This window comes from Cotesia typhae, unplaced genomic scaffold (genome assembly GCF_013202065.1).
Source record: "Cotesia typhae breed Kobodo isofemale line unplaced genomic scaffold, CoteBio_Ctyphae contig_27, whole genome shotgun sequence".
In the NCBI taxonomy this organism is placed as follows: domain Eukaryota; kingdom Metazoa; phylum Arthropoda; class Insecta; order Hymenoptera; family Braconidae; genus Cotesia; species Cotesia typhae.
The window spans coordinates 1,997,251-2,018,955 of NW_027423733.1; the positions used below are offsets into that span (position 1 = coordinate 1,997,251).

At 33.5% G+C, this 21,705-nt stretch overlaps 2 protein-coding genes and 1 long non-coding RNA gene across 14 annotated transcripts in view; 1 reads left to right on the plus strand and 2 right to left on the minus strand.

Moving 5' to 3' along the window:
- LOC141525717 (cadherin-AgCad1-like) overlaps nucleotides 1-21,705 on the plus strand; it is a 313,469-nt gene that overhangs the window by 202,535 nt on the left and 89,229 nt on the right. For all 11 annotated transcript variants that reach the window (XR_012478887.1, XM_074240289.1, XM_074240280.1 and 8 more), the window contains one exon: nucleotides 18,940-19,214. Coding sequence is in view for 10 of the 11 variants with exons in the window: in XM_074240289.1 (XP_074096390.1) it covers nucleotides 18,940-19,214 (275 nt within the window). In the remaining variant the exon portion in view is untranslated. The remainder of the gene's footprint in view (nucleotides 1-18,939; nucleotides 19,215-21,705) is intronic.
- Nucleotides 776-2,772, minus strand: LOC141525721 (uncharacterized). Of its 2 annotated transcripts, none has more exons than XM_074240294.1 (2): nucleotides 1,799-2,772; nucleotides 776-1,443 (listed from the first exon to the last, which is right to left on the minus strand). In XM_074240294.1, exon 1 carries the CDS (start codon nucleotides 2,713-2,715, stop codon nucleotides 1,801-1,803), a length of 915 nt encoding a protein of 304 aa, XP_074096395.1. In that variant the 5' UTR covers nucleotides 2,716-2,772; the 3' UTR covers nucleotides 776-1,443; nucleotides 1,799-1,800. The 2 variants fall into 2 exon arrangements, 1 of the variants encoding a protein (XP_074096395.1); XR_012478889.1 differs by having other exon boundaries at nucleotides 777-1,443; nucleotides 1,562-2,772.
- LOC141525726 (uncharacterized) lies at nucleotides 18,957-20,107 on the minus strand. The gene is made up of 3 exons (XR_012478890.1): nucleotides 20,019-20,107; nucleotides 19,138-19,246; nucleotides 18,957-19,089 (listed from the first exon to the last, which is right to left on the minus strand). It is a non-coding gene; the product is annotated as an uncharacterized LOC141525726 (long non-coding RNA).

Genomic DNA, 21,705 nt, shown 5'->3' on the forward strand with positions numbered 1-21,705 from the left:
GATTCGAACTGATAGATTTTGACAAATTTGGAGAAATCTTAAAAAAAACAGGAAAAAAAAATTTTTCAAAAGTCGTTTTTTTTTGGAATAACTTTTAAACGGCTCAACCGATCGATTTCAAAAACTAATTAGCTCTCAACCTTAAAAAATCACGTCGATCGCCGCCAATCCTCTCAAAATCGGTTGATTCGTTCGAGAAAAATCGTGAACGAAAGAAAACCGGAAATGTGTTTTTTCAGAGTTACTCCGAAATTTCTAGTTTGACCAATCGGAACTTAGAAATTCTTCATGAGGCTTAAAAAACTGCGTAGAATGCCGCCAACTGCGTAAAAATCGGTTCATTTATTTAAAAGTTATTGCGGTTTAAAAATCCAAAAAATAGTATTCTATAAAACTTTGATCAGACTTTTAAGCTCAAAAAGCGCAAAAGCACAGAAAAGGTATTTTTTGAGCTCCCAATATTTAAGTGTATTATTCTGCTGAGCCCAAAAAAGTTAAAAACGAGTTCTAATCTCAAAAGTTCCTCCCTAGTAAGTTGCTCATGACCTCAGTAGTTTATGTGACTTTAAATAAACAAAAAAAAAAAAAATATCAAAATTTCAGAAAATCCGAAAAGGGTCAGGGTCAAAAGTGGTCGATTTGGCATGGAATGCTCCACATATGCACACACAAAGAGCCATCAAATAGAAAAATAATGATTCCGTTGCATGGGAAACTGTAACAAAAACACATTTACAAGATCGGAGAATCCTTTCAACACGGTCAGTTCATTTGAACCCAAAATTCTTTTTTTTTAATACGCACGTCAGAAAACAAATTAATTTTGCTAAGTTTGTATGCAACTAAAACCCATCTGGTTCGAAATTTTATGTACACGGAAAGAAATTTTCTTTAACATTTGCCCTTAAATTAATGAGAAAAATCACCGTATTGTATTGTAATCGTGGGACGCTAAGGCGCTACTTTCCATGTCCTAGTAAGAGAAACACGTTTTACAGTTGTCTGAGTAAAATTTACCGGAGTCTCCGGTAAAAAAAAAATTAAGATGACGATTGACCCTAAAGGCCATCCCTGCAACTTCCCGCTCATTTGGTAAGTAAGCGATCAAAATCATACATTACGTTTCTGAGCTTATCGAGCTCAAAAATATGATTGCTGTGTCATTTTGAGCTCTTCAAGCTCAAAACTTTAATAGCAGTTTAAGGGGCAAACCTAGTGTAACGGCCTAAAAAAAACGTGATTTTTGGGAATTTTTATTAAAAAAAATACTTTATCAATTATTTTAAAATTTTAAGAATATATTTATACATGTTTTAAGAATACATAATGAAATTTTTGTAGAAAAAAATTAAATATTTTTTAAGTTATCGTCGATCTCTAACGGCGCGAAAAAAAAAGGTCCTTCACTGCTGCAGTGATTCCGGCCTTCTCCGTGGATGAAATCTAAAAAAAAAATATCTCGTTAAACTAGATAATATTGTCTGTACAATGACCTACGATAAAAAAAAAAATCAAAAATTGACAATATGGCGGCGTTTTAAAAAAAATAGTCGAATTTTACCTAAAATTTTGGTCGTTTGTGGCCTGCGAAAATTCGATTTTTGATCAGATCAAAAAATCGATAGGTCATTGTACGGAGAACTATATATAGAACATGTAAAAAAAATTCGATAGTGATCGGATCATTTGTTTTTGAGTAATCACTGCAGCAAATTCGGAAAATGCTGTTTCGAGAAAAACGCGTTTAAAGATAAAATGATCGTTTCCACTGTTATAAGTGGTTTAAAATCATATTTACAGCTAATCTGCTATTCCAGGGCCATATAATACACCTTCTTCTTCTTCGAAAAGGGCTTGTTCAGCTGAAGAAGCTTTTCTTCGAGATGATCGACCTTCTTTTGAAGAAGCCCTTTGGCGATAATCAGCGATTCGTATTCTCGTGTCGTCCTTAAGAGCCGCAAAATCTCTTGCTGCAGGTCCAACTATCACTCCCATTACATTGAATATCTTCAAAATTGACGAATAACCGTCATTAAATATTGCAGTTGCAAAATTATTTGACAATTCAATAGTTTTGAAGCCATTATGAAGATGCTTGGGTGAAAAGTGCCAAAGTAAACCGTTGTAGCTTTCATTGTTGTTTTGAGTATTGTTACCTTTACATCTATCAAGCAATTCATATCGAGATAAGTCTTCATAAATAGGTTTTATAGCTTCTTGTACTTGTGGATCCAGTGGGAGGTAATCGTGTTTAAATGTACTAGTGATTCCTTCAGCTTCCGCGCGGCGATAAGCGCACCAACTTTCAGCGCCTTCTGGACAATTTTTATGATTTGGGTTTTTGTCAGTTGAACAGAAATGATAAAATGTTGCCCAGATTGCTTTATACATTTCATCTACATTATCTTGATTCCTCATAATTGCTAAACCATAATATTTTTGGAGTTTATTTATAAAATTTACAGTTAACTTTTGTGATGTTTTACTTTTTCCTCCTAATTTCTTATTAATGTTCTTTACACTTCGGCAACGTGTTCCCATTATTTTCTTCACATGTAGATAGCATTCCAATTTAGCAACAGGAATATCATAAGGATTCAAATCTATAAGTCCTTTGTGGGTAGCGCTATCACCATCACCAATATAGCGGGTATATTTTACACCATATTTACTAATGGAACGACCAAACATGTCTTTTACACTATCCACTTCCATTTTTGAGGCAGATCCTTTATGATTGGCATCACATTCTTCATCGTGTAATGATAGCCATTCCTCACAATCTTCAGGTTCGCTATCTTTTTTTTTCTTCCAAAAACACAACTCTGACAATATGTAGATTTTACGCATGAATCAAGAATTTTCTTGCTGTATTTTCCTGCCAGCGTAACTACTCCAAAACGGGAAGTATGGCCACGTTTTTTCCAGGTACCATCGCCGCTAACAGTCAAATTTGTCTCCGAATTTTCTTTCTTTAATGTAAGCTCTTTTTCTTCATTTATAGCTTGCTGCATACTGAGCTTACAAACAGTTTCGGCTGCAATCTGTAAATTCGTAAAACATCCCGCAAAAGTTTGGTCGTAAAATTTGCATGCTAAATCCATTAATCCACAGAAAAGATTTATCCCATTTATTCCGATGCCCAATAGACGCATCACAGCAACAATACGTTTATTTATTTCAAATGCGTTATTAATCATTGGTCCAGAATTAATATACGAATTGCCACATTCACAAATAATAGCAATTTTGAACCCTAGGCCTCTTGAACTTGCTTGATTGAAAGTAACTTTTTTTTGACAGGTTTTACACACCACTAAATTACTAATTGCACTAAAAACTGATAAAAATTGCAAAATACAATATCCATGAGATGGGTCAATCACAACATTATTGTCATTATTTTGTAATAGCTTTTCTGCGGACGTACTGGTATTCGCAGTAGATTGCTCAAATGTAAATCTATTTCCGGTAAACTTGCGTTTTTTCGCAATTGATCGATGCTTAGGAACATTGTGAGTTCCTTTTTTATTTGAATATGAAGATTGATCACTCATTTTCAAGAAAATAACACGTGTAAAATTATGATGCGCTCGATACAACGATCACAATGAGACTAAATGTGTCTGGCTCCGAAAATAATTTACGTGGCAGTAAACGAAAAATTTCTAGAAATTTGTAGAAATTATTATAATGATATATTTTTGTATACCTGAGAGCCAACAATAGAAACTGGAATCGTGTTATAGGGGCTGGAAGAGACAGTAGACTCTGAACAATACTTCAGGTACGTCTCGCAGCTAATGACACTCTAGCTGCCGAGCGGCTGCTCTTTAAAATGTTATAACTCAAAAACTATTTGATATATCGATTTGAAATTTTAATATGTTATTTTTAAAGGTGTAATCTACCGAAATATGAAAAAAAAAATCGACTTTTTCGAAATTTCACACTAGGTGTGCCCCTTAATAAAACACAATTTTTTGAATTTTCAAACGGGAATAATATTTGAATGAGTCAACCGATTTTCACGCAGTTGGTGGCATTCGGTGTAGTTTTTTGAGCTCTATAGAAAAAGTAGCTGTTTTATGCTTTTGAGTGCTTTGAGCTCAAAAGACTTATCAAAATTTGATAAAACACGATTTTTTTAATTTTCAAACTGCTATAACTTTTGAATTAATCAACCGATTTTCACGCGGTTGGTGTCGATCGATGTAGTTTTTTAAAATCTTTAAAAATTTGGCACAAAAATTGATCTGATAGAAAATTTCGAAGTCATTACAAAAAAACACTTTTATTTTATTTTTTTCGAAAACGATATCTCACGAACGCATGAACCGATTTTGACATTTTTGGTGGCAATCGATGGGTATTTTCAAGGTTAAGAGCTGATTAGTTTTTAAAGTCGATCGGTTTAGCCAATTCGGAGATATTTAAAAAAAAAATAAAAAAAGAATTACTTTTTTTGCATTTTCTCGAAATCTATCAGTTCGAATCGCTTCAAATTTTTAGGAAATTTAAGTTTGGCGAAGCACTTTCGAATGGCACTAACCGTGATGAAATCGGTCAAGCCGTTCAAATGTTATAAAAGGGTTACACACACACACACACACACATATATATATATATATATATATATATATATTATGATGGGTTTTTCTTCACGATGCTGGCGTCGACAGCGCCGGGGAGCTCCACCTAAATGTTGGCTTACCTGATTCGTAGATGGTTGGGCGCCAGGAACTTCAGTTCCACGGTTCGGAAGATACTAATTGTTCGTCGTTGGGCGGCAGGTCAACGTCGAAGAGATCCTAAATTTAGCAGTGCGGGTCTAGGAATCGATGCGGAATATTTATACCACCAGAGAAAAAAAAAGTGCGACAGCTCAAAGACAAATAATGCGCAGGGACTGTTAAGAATCTTTTTATTAATTAACAATGTACCAGATGAACAAGTACGCCGGTTCGGCAATTCTCAATTTAAAAAAAAAAAACAATTTGAATACGATCAAAAATACAAAATAATCAGTTCTCCTTTATTCTCTTAACAAACAAAATTTCGAATTAAGGAAAATAATTGTCTTCGCTTTATTATCTTCATAACCAAGTATAAATCGATCCAAAACAAAAACTTGTCTCGCTGGCCGTTCTCAACAACAAAATTTTTAATTCAACAAAAAAATTACAAAAAAAAATTAACTTGTTTCGCTGATCGTCTCGTAACAACATTTCGAAGTTTAAAAAAAAATTAAATGTCGCCGCTTTCGTCTTAACAAATCGTGAGAAAAAAAATTAACAAGGAGAAAAAAAGAATTATATTATTTCGCGTTCCTTCTCCTAACAACAAAATTTCGAATTTATCGATAAATATTTAATTATCGTCACTTTTCCTCATCCACAGCATTGATTTTTCGTATTTTGGTTATCGATGGCACAATTGATCGATCAGTTATCCTCTGCGGCGGATAAGTGAACCGTCGGTAACTGTTGTTACCCGTCGGGCAATACGCGGGACAAAGCTCGAGGTAGCGTTTCTATTTGCACTCGTAGATGGCCCTTGAGTCGAGCCAATTTTTGCGACAGGCAAGCTCAAACTTTTACCAAATAAGTTGACACTGTACACAACATTCCTTTACAACGGATTAATATATTTTTGACACCGGATACCTGGCTGACGTCACCCCGAAGCCGAAATTCAACAACGCAATTGCTGAATTTCGGTACGATTTTACTTTCTGACTTAATTACGAAATTCGTAATTATTTGATCTTTCGATATTAAAAAAAATTCAATAATCTATATATATAAAAGAGGATGTTTGTATATATGTCATCGATAAACTCAGAAACTATTTGACCGATCATTATCAAAATTGGTATGCTTATGTATTTTATCACGGAGAAGGTTTATATGCTATGCCCATTGATGAACTCGCCACCAGGCGGCGCTGTCAAGTATCGACTTCCGCCCCGTTCAACCGATTCTCATAAAAATTGGCATGACCATGTATTTTTCCATGAAGAAAACGAACATGCTATGTCCATTGATGTAACTCCCCACCAGGCGGCGCTGTCAAGTATCGACTTCCGCCCCGTTCAACCGATTGTCATAAAAATTGGCATGACCATGTATTTTACCGCAGAGAAAGTAAATATGATGTCCATGTTATTAAATATCACCATCATATAACGCTTCAATGCATTAAGTTCTATACCCATCAACTGATTTAAAATTTTATATGCGACAATGAATGCAATAAAATGTTTTCTCATTAAATTCAATGAGTTATTTTACAACTTATATTAAATAAGAAAATAAAAGAAATAACTAACCTTCATTTGTAAATAAAAAAATATAATTTATTTAAAAAGCAAATCAGCTAACTTCAAATATATCATTTGTTATTGAAAATAAAAATAAAGCAATAAAATAAAAAATAACTTATAATTATTATTTTAAAATAACATGATCATGTACTAAAATAATTGATTTGTAATTTTAATTGTAAGTGTAATTTAATGAAATTCAATAATACTCTTCATTAGTAAGTATACTCAAGACTTTAATAATAATAAATAGTTAATTTAAATTGTAAATAGAAAAGAATTAACTAATTAATTATTTATGTAAATAGATAAAACAGGTGCTACACAAATAATATTATTTACAATGCCACGGAAAAAATCAAATATCGGAAGATCAACGAGAAATACGAAGCAACAGGCAACCAAAAGAACTACAGAAACACCGCAACAACAAACAACACGATTAGAATCAAACAGACTTCGAGCTTCGTCTTTGAGAGCTAATGAAACAGATAGTGAACGTGTTGTTCGAGTTACAGACCTACGATCAAGAGCGTCTTCATCAAGAGCTGCCGAAAAACCTGACGAACGAGCTCAACGTTTGGATGATCAAAGATTAAGACAAAATCAGTTAAGAACTAAAACCGATCTTAATAAAGCAGCTTTTAATTACGATAAGAAATATGATTACAAGATCCATCCCGATGTGGTCATTGGTTCAATGAATGTAGTATGCCCGCATTGTCACGCTAAGAAGTTTCAAAAAGAAACTGCCGGTTTGTGTTGCTCCAACGGCAAAGTTCATTTACCAACACTGGTTGAACCACCAGAACCTCTTCTTACCTACGTATCTGGAACTACTAAGGAGTCTAAACATTTTCTTCAGCATATTAGAAAATACAACTCCTGTTTTCAAATGACATCGTTTGGAGCAACAAATATTGTAAAATATAATCATTTTATGCCCACATTTAAAGTGCAAGGACAAGTATACCATCAAATTGGTTCACTTCTCCCAGTACCTGAAGAAAATCCCCAATTTTTGCAAATTTATTTCATGGATAACGTAGAAAAAGAGATTGACCGACGATGCATGTTCGGTACGACAACTAACCGGGAAATTATTACTAAATTACGGATTATGCTTCATGAAAATAATTGTTTGATTAGAGATTTTAAATCTGCATTAGAAGGTGCAACAACAGATGATTTCAGGGTCATTATCAGAGCAGATAAAAAACCTTCGAATGAGCATGAAAGACGCTTTAATGCACCCATGGCTTCTGAAGTCGCAGCTGTAATTGTTGGTACAGAAATTACTAAAAGAGATATTGTTATCACTAAGCGAGATCAAACCAAGCAACGTGTTGCTGAAACACACCGATCGTATGACGCCCTTCAATATCCAATTCTGTTTCCGCGAGCAGAAGATGGATATCATCTCGAACTATATCAAACTAATCCCACGACAAGCGCTGTGACATTGAAGAGAGTTAGTTATATGGATTTTTATGCGTATCGTATCATGATAAGAGATAATCAATCTAACCATATTCTTAAGTGTCGTCAACTGTTTCAACAATTTATTGTTGACATGTACGCTAAGGTTGAAAGCGAACGACTAAACTTTATTCGATACAATCAATCGAAACTCCGAGCCGAAGAATATATTCATTTGCGAGATACAATATCGAATGATAAAGAAGCTGCAAATATTGGACAAAGAGTAATACTTCCATCTACGTATACTGGAAGTCCAAGACATATGCAGGAATATGCTCAGGATGCTTTGACGTATGTTCGAAAATATGGACGTCCAGATCTTTTCATTACCTTCACATGTAATCCAGCTTGGGAAGAAATTAAAGATTTACTTCTGCCTGGGCAGCAATCATCGGATCGACATGACCTTATAGCAAGAGTTTTTAAACAAAAATTGATAAGTTTAATAAGCCTCATCACCAAGAAGCATATATACGGAGAAACTCGCTGTTGGATGTATTCCATTGAATGGCAAAAGAGAGGTTTACCGCATGCTCATATCTTAATTTGGTTGGTTGAAAAAATTGTTCCTTCTCAAATTGACAATATTATTAGTGCTGAGCTACCCGACCAAAAAGAAGATCCAGAATTGTTTGAAATTATAAAAAAAAATATGATTCATGGACCATGTGGATCATATAATCCAGACTCACCCTGTATGAAAGATGGAAAATGCACCAAAGGTTACCCCCGTCAGTTCTTGAAAGAAACACAAACTGGAGGTGATGGTTATCCGCTGTATAGACGACGAATGCCAGTTGATGGAGGACACACAACAACTATCAATGTTAAAAATGTACCTGTCAAAATTGATAACAAATGGATTGTGCCTTATACTCCAATACTTTCGAAATCATTCAATGCGCATATCAATGTAGAGGTCTGTAATTCCGTAAAATCTATCAAATATATATGTAAATATGTAAATAAAAGCAGCGATATGGCAGTTTTCGGACTCGAGAATTCAAGCGTGCCTATTAATGAAGTCGATCAGTTTCAAATGGGACGTTATATAAGCAGTAACGAAGCTGTATGGCGAATTTTAGGTTTTGATATTCATGAAAGATTTCCTACTGTTACTCATCTTAGTGTCCATTTAGAGAACGGTCAACGAATTTATTTCACGGAAGAAAATGCTTTTCAGAAAGCTATGGATCCACCAAATACAACATTAACAGCTTTTTTCCAGTTATGTACAACAGATGAGTTCGCAAAAACATTATTATATAATGAAGTTCCACAATATTATACTTGGAATCAATCTAAAAAACAATTTTGCAGAAGAAAACGAGGTACAAAACATCCTTCGGTAGCTGGCATATTTTCTACTGGTGCTCTGGGAAGAGTATACACTGTGCATCCTAATAATAGTGAATGCTATTATTTACGAATGCTGCTTCACGTGATTAAAGGTCCAACATCATTTAAAGCAATCAAAACCATCGATGGCCAAGAGTGTCAAACTTATAGAGAAGCGTGCTTTAAACTTGGTATGCTCGAGCATGATGAACATTGGAACAACACATTGACCGAAGCATCTGAAACACGTCATCCTCACCAAATCAGAGCTCTATTTGCTATAATTTTAACAACCTGTGTACCTTCTGATCCAAAATATTTATGGGAAAAACATAAAGAGAGTATGAGCGAAGACATATTGCTGCGAGAACGTCAAGACAATCCTAACCTGGATGTACAGTACTCAGAAAACATTTTTAATAAATCATTAATATTGCTTGAAGATATATGTATATTAATTAATAATAAAAATCTTAATCAACTGGGCCTATTCTCACCGGAACGTAATAGAACTGATGTTGTTGATAGAGATGTATTAAGAGAAAAGCAATATGACCTCGAAGTTTTGCAAAACTATGTTGAAACTCACAAAAAACTCTTAACAAATGATCAAAGACTAGCGTTTAACTTGGTTATGGAGTATATACAGAAAGGAAATGGTGGACTTCTTTTTCTTGATGCACCAGGAGGTACCGGAAAAACATTTCTGCTTAATTTGATACTAGCAGAAGTTCGAAGAAAACATGAAATTGCTGTGGGTGTAGCATCATCGGGGATCGCAGCTACATTACTCGATGGAGGACGCACGGCACATTCAGCTTTTAAGTTACCACTGAATTTAAATGTAGCTGAAAGCCCTGTTTGTAACATTGGAAAATCATCTGGAATGGCAACTGTATTAAAGAAATGTCAACTCATTATTTGGGATGAATGCACTATGTCTCATAAAAAAGGGCTCGAAGCACTTGATCGGACTCTACGAGATTTCCGAAACGATCAACGAATAATGGGTGGAGCTGTGATACTACTTGCTGGTGATTTCCGTCAAACTTTACCGGTGATTCAGCGATCAACACCAGCAGATGAGCTGAATGCATGCCTTAAGTATTCGTATCTTTGGAAATACGTCAAAAAATTACACTATCGACTAATATGCGTGTGCATTTACTTAAAGATGATTCTGCAAAAACATTTGCTCAGCAACTTTTAGATATGGGCGATGGTAAAATTCCAGTTGATCCTTCAACACAGGAAATATCATTCCCACAGAATTTCTGTCAACTTCAGTCATCAATAGAAGATCTTGACAATAAAGTTTTTCCTAACATCGCCAGCAACTTTAAGAATCATGATTGGCTTTGTGAGCGTGCTATCCTAGCTCCTAAGAATGATGATGTAAATAAAATAAATGATAGGATACAATTAAAGATTCCTAGAACTTTTACGGAATATAAATCTATTGACACAGTTACAGAAGAAAATGATGCTATAAACTATCCAGTCGAATTTCTTAACTCTTTAGAGCCACCTGGAATGCCTTCACACAAGTTGACGTTGAAAATTGGATCTCCAATACTACTTCTTAGAAATTTAAATACGCCAAAATTATGTAACGGAACTAGACTTTCCATTAAAAACTTATGTCTAATGTGATTGAAGCTACAATAATAGTCGGAAAATATAAAGGAGAAGATGTTCTGATTCCACGTATTCCTATTATTCCTAGCGATTTACCATTCACATTTAAACGATTACAGTTTCCGATTCGCCTTGCTTTTGCGATGACGATTAACAAAGCTCAAGGTCAGTCGCTACAAGTTACGGGATTAAATTTATCAAGTGCATGTTTTTCACATGGCCAGCTTTATGTTGCTTGCTCAAGATTAGGAAATCCAAAATTTTTGTACATTTATACGCCAAATAAGAAAACAAAAAATATTGTCTATCCGCTGGCCTTGAGATGAATTGTTAATTATGAATAATAAATAAATAATCTATATATATATATATATATATATATATATATATATATATATATATATATATATATATATATATATATACATTTAAATAATTAATTGAATAAAATTTAATTAATAGTTATTCGTAAGTAATAATTTCGATAAACAATACAAATTTACGTAAGATTACTTATAAGTTACAGTGCAAATAGTTTTATAAAGTAATAATGACATAATAGGTTTTGAGTAAACAACTTCACACTTCTATTAAATATAGAGTATGAGACTGAAATAGATTTTTTTTTATCAATATAACCTGTTTTTGTCTTTATTATTTATAAATAAACATAACATAAATTAAGCTGTCATTTCAAGCTAAGAAATTATTTTAATCGATTTTTAATTAAATATAGCTACAATTTTAATCTACATTTAATCATTTATTATTCACATTTCTTATTTACAATTATCGTTTTATTTTAATTCATTTTTTTTTAAATATAAATTTAATTTTATCTTATATTTTTAGAAAGAAGTTTATTTTATGAAAAATCCCTAATTTTTGTTTTTTAATTAAATTTTATCTTTTAAAACATTAATTACATCTAAACGCGAGTGATAATATCATTAATAATTACCATGTCCAAGCTATTAAATCTGGAAAATTTGTGCAGTTATGCTGACAATGCGTTTGGTGAAAATAATTGGTCATATACAATTACCAATCAAGTAATCGGTGAGTACTAAAGCAAAAATGATAACTTTTAGTTTTTTAATCAATGAAGTGCGTTTGAAATAAAAAAAATTATTTTCTAAGATTACGTTGACGAAACAGAGACTACTATTGCAATATCCTGTACAACCAGTACAAAATTTTATGTTACTAATAATTTATGTCGAGAGTCAATCGGAACGTCGACTATAGTTTCAGATGACAAATTAAATGCATTTCGACAAATGAGGCAGGTAAAAAATTTCCAATTTATTAATTCTAGAAAATTTATAAGTTTTCTGTTTATAAAACTTTGTTCATTTTTCTAGACATCATTTCGTGAATCGCTTCAAAATACATTGATGTTTTTTAAAAAAATTAGATCTGAAATAGAAAAAAGAGAGCAGAGATTACAAAAGCAAAAAGAGATGCAGGAACTTTGGAGAGCGAAAAGTATATTTTGTTAAAATTAATATACCGTCATAAATATGGAATTAATTAACATCGATTTGATATTGATTATTAAAAAATAATTAATAGTTAATCTGTTATTTTTTAATTTTAACAAATAATTCAATAATAAAAATAGTTGAAATGATTGAAATAAACTCCATATTTATAACTCCTATATATATATATATATATATATATATATATATATATATATATATATATATATATATATATATATATATATATATATATATGTTAAATTACAATGCAATAATTACTTAGCTTAACATCTAATATTTATTAATGATGTATTTTTTTTTATATTAGACTTGGAGATAAGCCGAAAAGATCTGAAGGACATGGAATCCGATATTATTTAATTTTAAATTAATTGTGTTAAGTTATCAACTTAAAACAATTACCTTAGTTACTATACTTCGTAATAAATAATTACCTTAGTACTTTACTTTAGTAACCACAATAACAATAAATTAATAAATAGAAAAACATCAGAATTTTAAAATATAAATAATCAAATAATCGTATCGATAAATTCGGAAATCATTAATATTTTTTGTTAATAATAAAGAAAATATTAAAAAGAATTATTGATTTGTGATTAATAATAATAAAATATATTTTTATAATTAAGATTAATTAGTTAATTGTAGAATTATTTATAATTAAAAAGAAATGGCGTCAGCAGGACCAATATATCAAATCAGCTAGAGAGAAAACTTGAAGAAAATGAACTCGAAAATGAATGATGGTTGACATATTGCGATAAATAGAATTAATCAATTACAATGTATTGAAATATGTACTTTATTTAATAAACTAAGATTTAGCCCGGCGAAGCGGGCCGGGTTTGCTAGTTAGTTATAAATTATAACTCGGACGGGTAATAGGCCTATTCGACCTCGACTTAATCGCGGACCGCGGTGGTCACCCAGGGATATTAACAAATTGCGACCGCACTTACCCCGTTCAGTCGACTCTCCAGGGAGGTTTGAAATTCCTGATAGCAGGTGTCGGCGGTGCTGACGGCGTCAGAGGCTCTCGGCGATGGCGTCACGGAATTTTCGTTGTCGGAATGACCAAATTTTTTTTTGAATTCTTGACTGTCTGGCAGTTGACAATTACAGCAATTCACGAGAGAAACTCTAGCGTCGACTGGATCGACACTCAAAATAACAATTACTCAACAAAATAAGTAAATTCACCACGTAAGCGACTGAATTTTCGTAATAATAATTAATATTCGGTTTAACTTTATTTCGTAGCGTAACAACAAAAAATTATCAGCGGTTCAACAGTGGCTTTTTCGGTGTCCGGCTCAGAATTGCTGGCTTTTTCGTTTTCCAGCAACATGTGGTGTTTTCGCTAGCGCAGCTACATAGCTGCGCGTCCAATCAGCCGTTGTTGGATAAATTTCCATAGTCGATGGTTGGTCGATTCGCAATTTAGTACTCCATTCGGTGTTCAGGTGGAGCCCTGGTGTGCTCCCGTTGCTTCATGGTACGATGATTCGTAGATTCCGATTCCGAGTTTTCCTCGTTGCTCGTTGTCACTCCCAGATGTCTCCCTGGTCGTTGATGGTAAACTGAACTGCGGGTTCGCCCGGTCGCTTTTGTCATTCGCTCTCTCTCTCTCACACACATTCATAGTTTACATAGTAAATTTTTCAGACGCATCAATCCATACTAAATTTGATTATTTGGCGCGGTTCGGCTTATTTTATTTACCTCGAGCTTCGCATTCTGACCAGAACCCACTTAGGGCGACACAGGCGCGTCGAATCTCAGCATTCCGTCAGCCTGGCCAACACTATAGACTAATTAATGCTTAAAAAAAAAAAAAAATCTCTATAATGAAATTTAGAGGGAAAAATTTCTCATGTCACAATATATATATACATACAGTTAACAGCCATCATCGCGAAAAACATTAAGGGAAGCTTCCTAGGACCTCAAAACGTCAAGATCTGATGAGAACTCGATTTTCGAAAAACGGGGTGAAACCAATAACCCCGATTTTTGAAAATGTTCAATTTTCTTAGCGGGAAGTTAAAAACATTTAAATTTTCAGAGGAGCTTCCCGAACACATAGAATATAATTATTATTGGACATTTTGTTATCGATAGAATATTATTGTTATTAATTTTGTAACAAAACTTTACTACTTTACAAACTACTCGACGGTTGATACGTCGAGTAAAATAGAAATTTGTCCAGGTCGCTCAAAATGAAATAAACAAAAACAAATAGGAGACTTAGGAGATGCTTTTAATCTCATAAGCAACATTGCAGCAGCCACCCAGGCTGGGTTAGTGCACGTTTGGACGCCAGTTATTTTTTTTAAACGGGGAAAATCACAAACCCTTTACTTCTAGGGCCAATCTGCAGGTATTCAAGGGAAAAATAAATAATATAACGGTGTTAGGAAAAAGAAAAAGAGAAAAAGTAATTTATACATTACGAAAATTTAATAACAATGAAAATAAACTATTTATTCAAAAAAACATAAGTTACCCACGACTAAGCCCAGAGCGGAATTCCTCTGCCGGGTAGACTATATAATGATAATAATATTGTCGCGTACAATCATTAATTATTGACTTAAATCCTAAGTAGACCGTTTCTTTTACGACGACGTTGATTATAAAATAGAAATTATATCTAAATAATATTAAATTGAAATATACCCAAATTCCTCAGTCGGGTTATCTCGAAAAATACAATTATAAATTTTGAATCAATACTGGCTGAGTCGAGGACCCAACACGTGACTTTCGGGACAGGTATTCCACTACAACTCCCACTTACTAACGACAATTGATAATAACTTTTAATAACAATTTATCTGAGCCAGGAGACAACGCGACGTGAGGATAAAAATACAGCTCAACTTGTGAGTACTCACCATAAAGGGACTCAAACCAAGGCGCTACATCCATACTCCTTACACCATGCAGACTCCCGCTGTGTCTGCTAATTTTTGTTTTCACGAACAACTGTGAGGCCTCGTATCCAATCACGAGAGCCTCTCAAGCTGTTTACTAAAATTTACTAGTCCTTCTACTCGCGACTGATATTATATGACACCACCCATGCGAGTAAGGGCTATGATATATTACCAATAATCAATATTATGCTTTTGCATTTTCCTTGTTACCTGTCCCGATACCCATCGTTGGACCCTGGTCTTTAATGCTGAAACAAACTAATAATATGATTAAATACATTATAGCAAAGATTTACGACGATCAAAATATAAACAATGAAATAATAAAATTATAAATAGTTCAATACAATTTTCTGAAACAAATGTCAAATTAATTACTTCTGAACTAACAATAGTAATATAGTCATTCTCAAATATAATAATTAATAAGACACAATGACTAAATTAACAAAATCGATACAAAATAATAAAATTGAGAGACACATCGAGTGAGGATCTATTGCCAAGGTTAGGCGCAGAAAGAGACGCACACAGGAAATAAAATCCCTGTGACAATTTTATTAAATTTATATAATTGTAATATAACAGTTATTTTCTTATCAATTTTTCATTCCGCAAGACATTCGTAGGATAAAATTTAAAATGGTTTCGTACCTGGTATTAATCTTGGTCACGGAAAAAATTATCGTGCATGGCCACGCTTGGCCAAGTCTGATCATGAATGATTATACAAACCCACACACAGCCAAGCAGATTCATGCTCACTGACTCGGTTTAATCACAAATAATCGTGTCTGATCGAGTTTAGTCAAACATGAACCATGTATGACCGTTAATAGGTATGTACAATCGTGCATAATAGTCCCCACTGTGTTAAACGAATTCATGCATGATCAGGCTTTATTTAGCAAGTTTTTTTCATCGCCAAACAAGGCCATACTCCTTCATGCAAACTCATGCACAACGTTTTAGTTTTCACAGTACACAGCCATGCGAGGTCGAGTGTGATTGTGGATGATCATGCATAGCCATGTCTGGTCGTGCGAGATTACGCATGCTGAAAAGTACAGGATTGAGTATCATCTAGTACGATCATGCGTGATCGTACGTGAGCTATGCATAATTCATTCACGATCATAGACATATCATGCATGATAATGCCTGATTCATGCTTGGTCAATCACGATGATGCATGCTCATTTTTTTCCGGGTTTCAATATTATATTGTTAGCAATATTATATTGCTAACAGAGACAATTGATTCAATAAGATAGAGTAAAATTTACACACTGTGAGATAAAAAGTTTCAATACATTATAAAATTTCGATATTCCAACATTAAAATGTAAATTTTGCTTCGCAGGGTTAAACAGTAATTTTGATAGCTTATTATATGAAGCATTGAGTTATAATTTTGTAACGGGTTGGTACCGCCCCTTGGTCACCCCTTTATTTAAAATTTATAATTAAGGGCGCCACTGGAATTTTTATCACGGTTTCCAGAACCGGTCCAAGTAAGAGAGATATCACAGGGTCGAGAGAAATCATAAAAAATTGACATAAATAAGAACAATTAAATTTTGCATTAATTATAAATTTATTTTAACATTCTGACAATAACTAAATCTTAATTTAATACTCACACACACTCTCATACTTATAAAAGTTTCTTATTCCTAACGATACCCTCATATGGAGCGTCTATACCGCAGTTTCTATCTAAATCGCGCTGTCCACAGGACCCTCATGCTCTATGACTCTAGATATGACCCTGGGTGGTCGCCCGGACCCCTGCTCAAGGTTCATACCGTCCTTAGCCCTTTCGCTGTCGCCCGGACCCTCACTACGGGACTAAGGAACCTGAAGTCGACTAGGACAGAGGATACCATGACACTAGTCGACAACCTGCTAATACTAACCTCCTCGACAGCCCGTGAACGAGGAGTATATACTGTAAAGTATTTTCCCACACACACACATACAACTATTCTCAATAAAACAATTTTATCCAATTACATACTTGACTCTAATTTACAATTATTTTAAAATCCAAAATACTTTTTACAACATAACTTCCTGGGAATCAAATCTCCCGGTCCCTACCTTGACTTCGATAAATAATTTCATTAAATTCTGGTTGTTCAATTATTAATATCACAGTAGCGTTTATTCAATCAAAATTTTAGATTAATTAAAATTTACTCGAATTCAAACTGCCTGAATAATCGGCTTACGTCTATTTTGAATTCCAGTCAAGATCTGAGACTTAGTTTGATGTTAGTTATTTTTGAAATTATCATACTGGAATTTGACAAATTCATTTATCGAAGTTTATTGAACAAATTTTCTTTTATTGATAATTTTACTCTTGTAAATTTTGTTTTATAAATTAATTTACTGCTTAACAATTTTAATATTCTAATTTAAGGAATTTGTGTCTATGGTAATTTTATTCTAAAATTTTTGATAATTTTCCAAAAGTAAATTTCAATTATTAATTTTAAATTTAAATTTAAATTTATTTTTAATTGTTGATTTTATTGGTCAATTTTAATCTAACTTGCACAATTTTCTAATTTTAATTCCCTTTAGTTTTCTTTTAATTTCTAAATTATGATAAATCTAATCGGCAGAATTTTGCTTAGGTAAATGACGCAGTTTGACTTAAATTTGTCGATATCAAATTTTGTAATTTGTAAATTTTAATTTAAATTCATTTGACCAATTTTGTAGTAATATTAATTCTCAATTTAACGTCTTTTATTCTTAAATTTGAAATTTTCCAACTTATTAAATTTTCTATTTGTTCGAATTTTATTTTAACTTCGACTTATAATTTAGATACTTTAATGAAATTCGAATAATTAATTAACTAATCAAGTAGGGTGATTGGAAGACGGAACCTGGCCTGTGCCTAGAGTTTCCGGGGACGACGCAATAATTTACCGAGGTTAAACTTTATTTTGTACCTGAGAACTTTTGACGACTTCTTCTCTTAAGTTCGGCTCTCTTTGTTGTTCTCGTGGACTTCTAATAGAGGCTACTTTATCAGCCAAAAATCACAGTGTTCTCGGTATTCGGTTCACTACGTCGCAGCTCGGGATTTTTAGCAATAATTTATCTGGAAATTCAGGATAGTTAGAATTGTTATTATTGGATATTTAGACTGGCTAAATGCCTAGGAATTAATATATGGTTTATATGTTAAAATAATCGCTCTGAAGGTTCCACAGGAATCTCAGAGGAATATTAATATTTACCTTGTATTCCTCAAATCTCATGCTGGTGGCTCGGGCTCCGGGTTCACAATAACGTTTTTCCGTGCGCCAACTTCACTTGTCCCCCGTGTGGGATTATCCCCACCCGCGGAACGCTTATTTCCTAGGCCCCGGAACTTATGTAAATTTTATTGCTACTGCGCGAGCATCCTAGACCACAGCGCCCTGTGATCCGTCGATAACTAACCGCGGCTAGGGTGAGGACCTTCAACGGGTAATGAAGGAGCCCCGTGACAATTTAATATGACAAAATATAACAATCTCTCTCATTTTTCTCAAACAATTGTTATGGTGTTCATTGTTCTATAATATAAAATGGATCACTTTGTTTATTTGAGTTGGACTCATTAGGAAATTATGATATCAATCTGTAAAGTAATCTGAGTTTATATCTCTTTTGTAATAGTTTAAATTTTTATTCACAGTTGGTGATCATGAGTTTTTTAAATTGGACAAAGATACGAGGAATTTAACAATAAGAAAAACATTGGATCGTGAAACTCAAGACATTATGTCAATTCTTATTATTGCAACGGCGAACAGTGAAGGTCCTCCAAGAGTTCCTAGAAAAGAAGCTACTCTCAATATAACAATTATTGTAGTCGACAAAAATGATAACGCACCATCTTTTGAAGTAGATTTTTATTCTGGTGGTATTGCAACGAGTGATCCAGTTGATAAGACGATTTTAATCATCAAGGTATGTAAATTGGTTTTTACTTGAAGGACCATCTACAAAATATTTGTTATTAATAGAAAGAAATTATTATGAGAAAAGTTTACTAGGGTATTTATGAACGTAGAAATATCCTTAAGCTTAGTACGTGATCAGTATAATAAAAATAACAAAACTGTGAACTTTAATGCCTATTGAGCCACCCGAACCTAGTCAATTTCGGATAAATGCGACTGTTTTTTCTTATGAGCAAAAACCAATGGTTTTCGGTTCGCTGAATGAACTGGCACCCCAGTATTTAATTCTGTCAAAATATCATTTGTTTATTGCAAACCTTTTCAACTGTTATTTTTTATTCGCTATTAGTCTGAAATTCTCTAGGTTTGGTTCGCTCCAGATATTAAAAACCGCACTTCCGATGCAGATTATATGAAAAAAATATTGTGTGACTAGGAATGAAACAAGAGACAAGACGATTTCAGATTTCGGGTAGTTGCTAGCTCTCACTTCGCTCAGGTTCTTACTATATATACTATTTTATTCCTTTTTTTTCCTTCAAAAATAACATTGGTGTAAGTTCACAATTGTATTCTGATACGTAGCTTTGACTTTATTTTGCTACATTGTTAGGTTTTTTAACAAAAAATATTGCTCAATTTGAACATCGCCAACAAATCGTTTTATATAATACCTATTTCTTGATATGAAGTAAGAAATTCTATTTTCCTAGGAAAAATTGTCAAGCTACGACCATGATTATTCATGTATGCAATCAGGTCAATTTAAAGCTGATCAGGCCTATTCATGTATAGTAATGTCTGTCCATACCTGGTGTTGGATATGTTCATGTCTGTTCATACCTGGTATCAGACATGTTTATTCGGGTGTCCGTTATTTCCCAAGTTGATTTTTTTTCGGTGTCACCCCCTGGATTTTTAGTTCTTGACCTAAAAAAAAATATCTGACGTAAATAAGCTCTTCATTACCACATTAAACCGTGCCCAAATCGAGTCACATTTTCCATTTAAATAACATGGGAATTTGGAACTTTTTATTTTGATGGGAAATTGAATGCTTTACAAAAAAGTTCTTTTACAATTTTTCTATAAAATCAATCCTTTAAAGTAATGTAGAATTTAAGTGGTGTTATGGTCATCAACACAGTTTTTTAGTCTTGCTATGAAATCTTGTGGGCTATAGTAATTTATTTCATCTATAAGTGTTCCAAAAATTTTATTGTGAAGAAGACTAACAGTTACAGTGACGTTAACAATGCAATGTATAGAATACATTCTTAATAATATTGTCGCTTATTTGTATTTTTTTCTGTCTCTATCCACATCTATTTATTCAGCAATTTTTAGTCGCATTAAGATCAGTATTTTTATTTTTATGGATAATTTGCACTAAACATTGTTTTTTTGTTCTTTTTCATGAGTTAAAAGATTGATATACTCCTGAGTTAATAGAAACGCTCTACTACAATTGTAAATTAGTGAAAATGTCTAATCTTTCCAAATAATGGTTTTTGGTAGCCCATGACGCGAAGTTAATCTCTAGGAAATTGATAACTTCCCGTCAAGAAAATCAAAGATTTTCGAAAATCGGAAAGTTATTATTTTCACCACGTTTTGCAAAAATCGAGTTTTCAACAGATTTCGATATTTTGAGGCCTTAGAAATCTTCCCTGACCCTTCCCGCGATGGTGTCTGTATGCCTATATGTTGAAACAGTGTACCAAGACTTCGGCGAGGTGACCTCCTAGGTCCAAGACCATGCTCTGCGCCAGGTTGTGCCTGGACGCCACTAAGAGATAAAATAAGATGGAAGGAATCACGACCTCTTAGTGCCGGTTCCTGAACGTGAGCTCGACTCAGGTCGTAGGTGCTAGAATTTATACAAGGGTCACTAAATATAAATTAAAACTAGGTTAAGATTCAGAGAAGGTCCAAGTAATGAGTGCACAGCAATTAGTAACAATATGTAACAGTATATTCTGATATCAACAGTAAAATGTTATAACAAAAATAGTTAATTAACCCGGAGACTCTACACAAACTAAATAATAAAGAGAGAAAATATAAATAATGAAGAAGAAATAGCGGCACGGTGCTTCGGCGAGTGCCGGCACACGCGCACGTCACGAAATGGCGGAAGGTGAACGACTGTTTATTAAATGATTTTATATAAACTAACAAAAGTAAATAACAGAAAGAAAATAGATTATAGTTACGAAACAATCTCTAAATTTAACACAAGCAGCGTTCGTCGTTGTTCCTCTGGATGAGTTCAGGCTCCAAAAGTATTCCTGGCTCTCCAGATCCCATAACCGAACCGACGCTTCCAGCAGTAATCAGCCACAATCTTGGCACTCCAGACGCTTACACACTGCAGGTGGAATTGCTTTTTGATAACTTCTTGCTTCTGGGCACTCCTGTGACTAACTGCCTCACTCACTGCACCGACTGACTGTCCGGATTTCAACTCTCCCCACTCTCCTCAACAATCAAAGTTC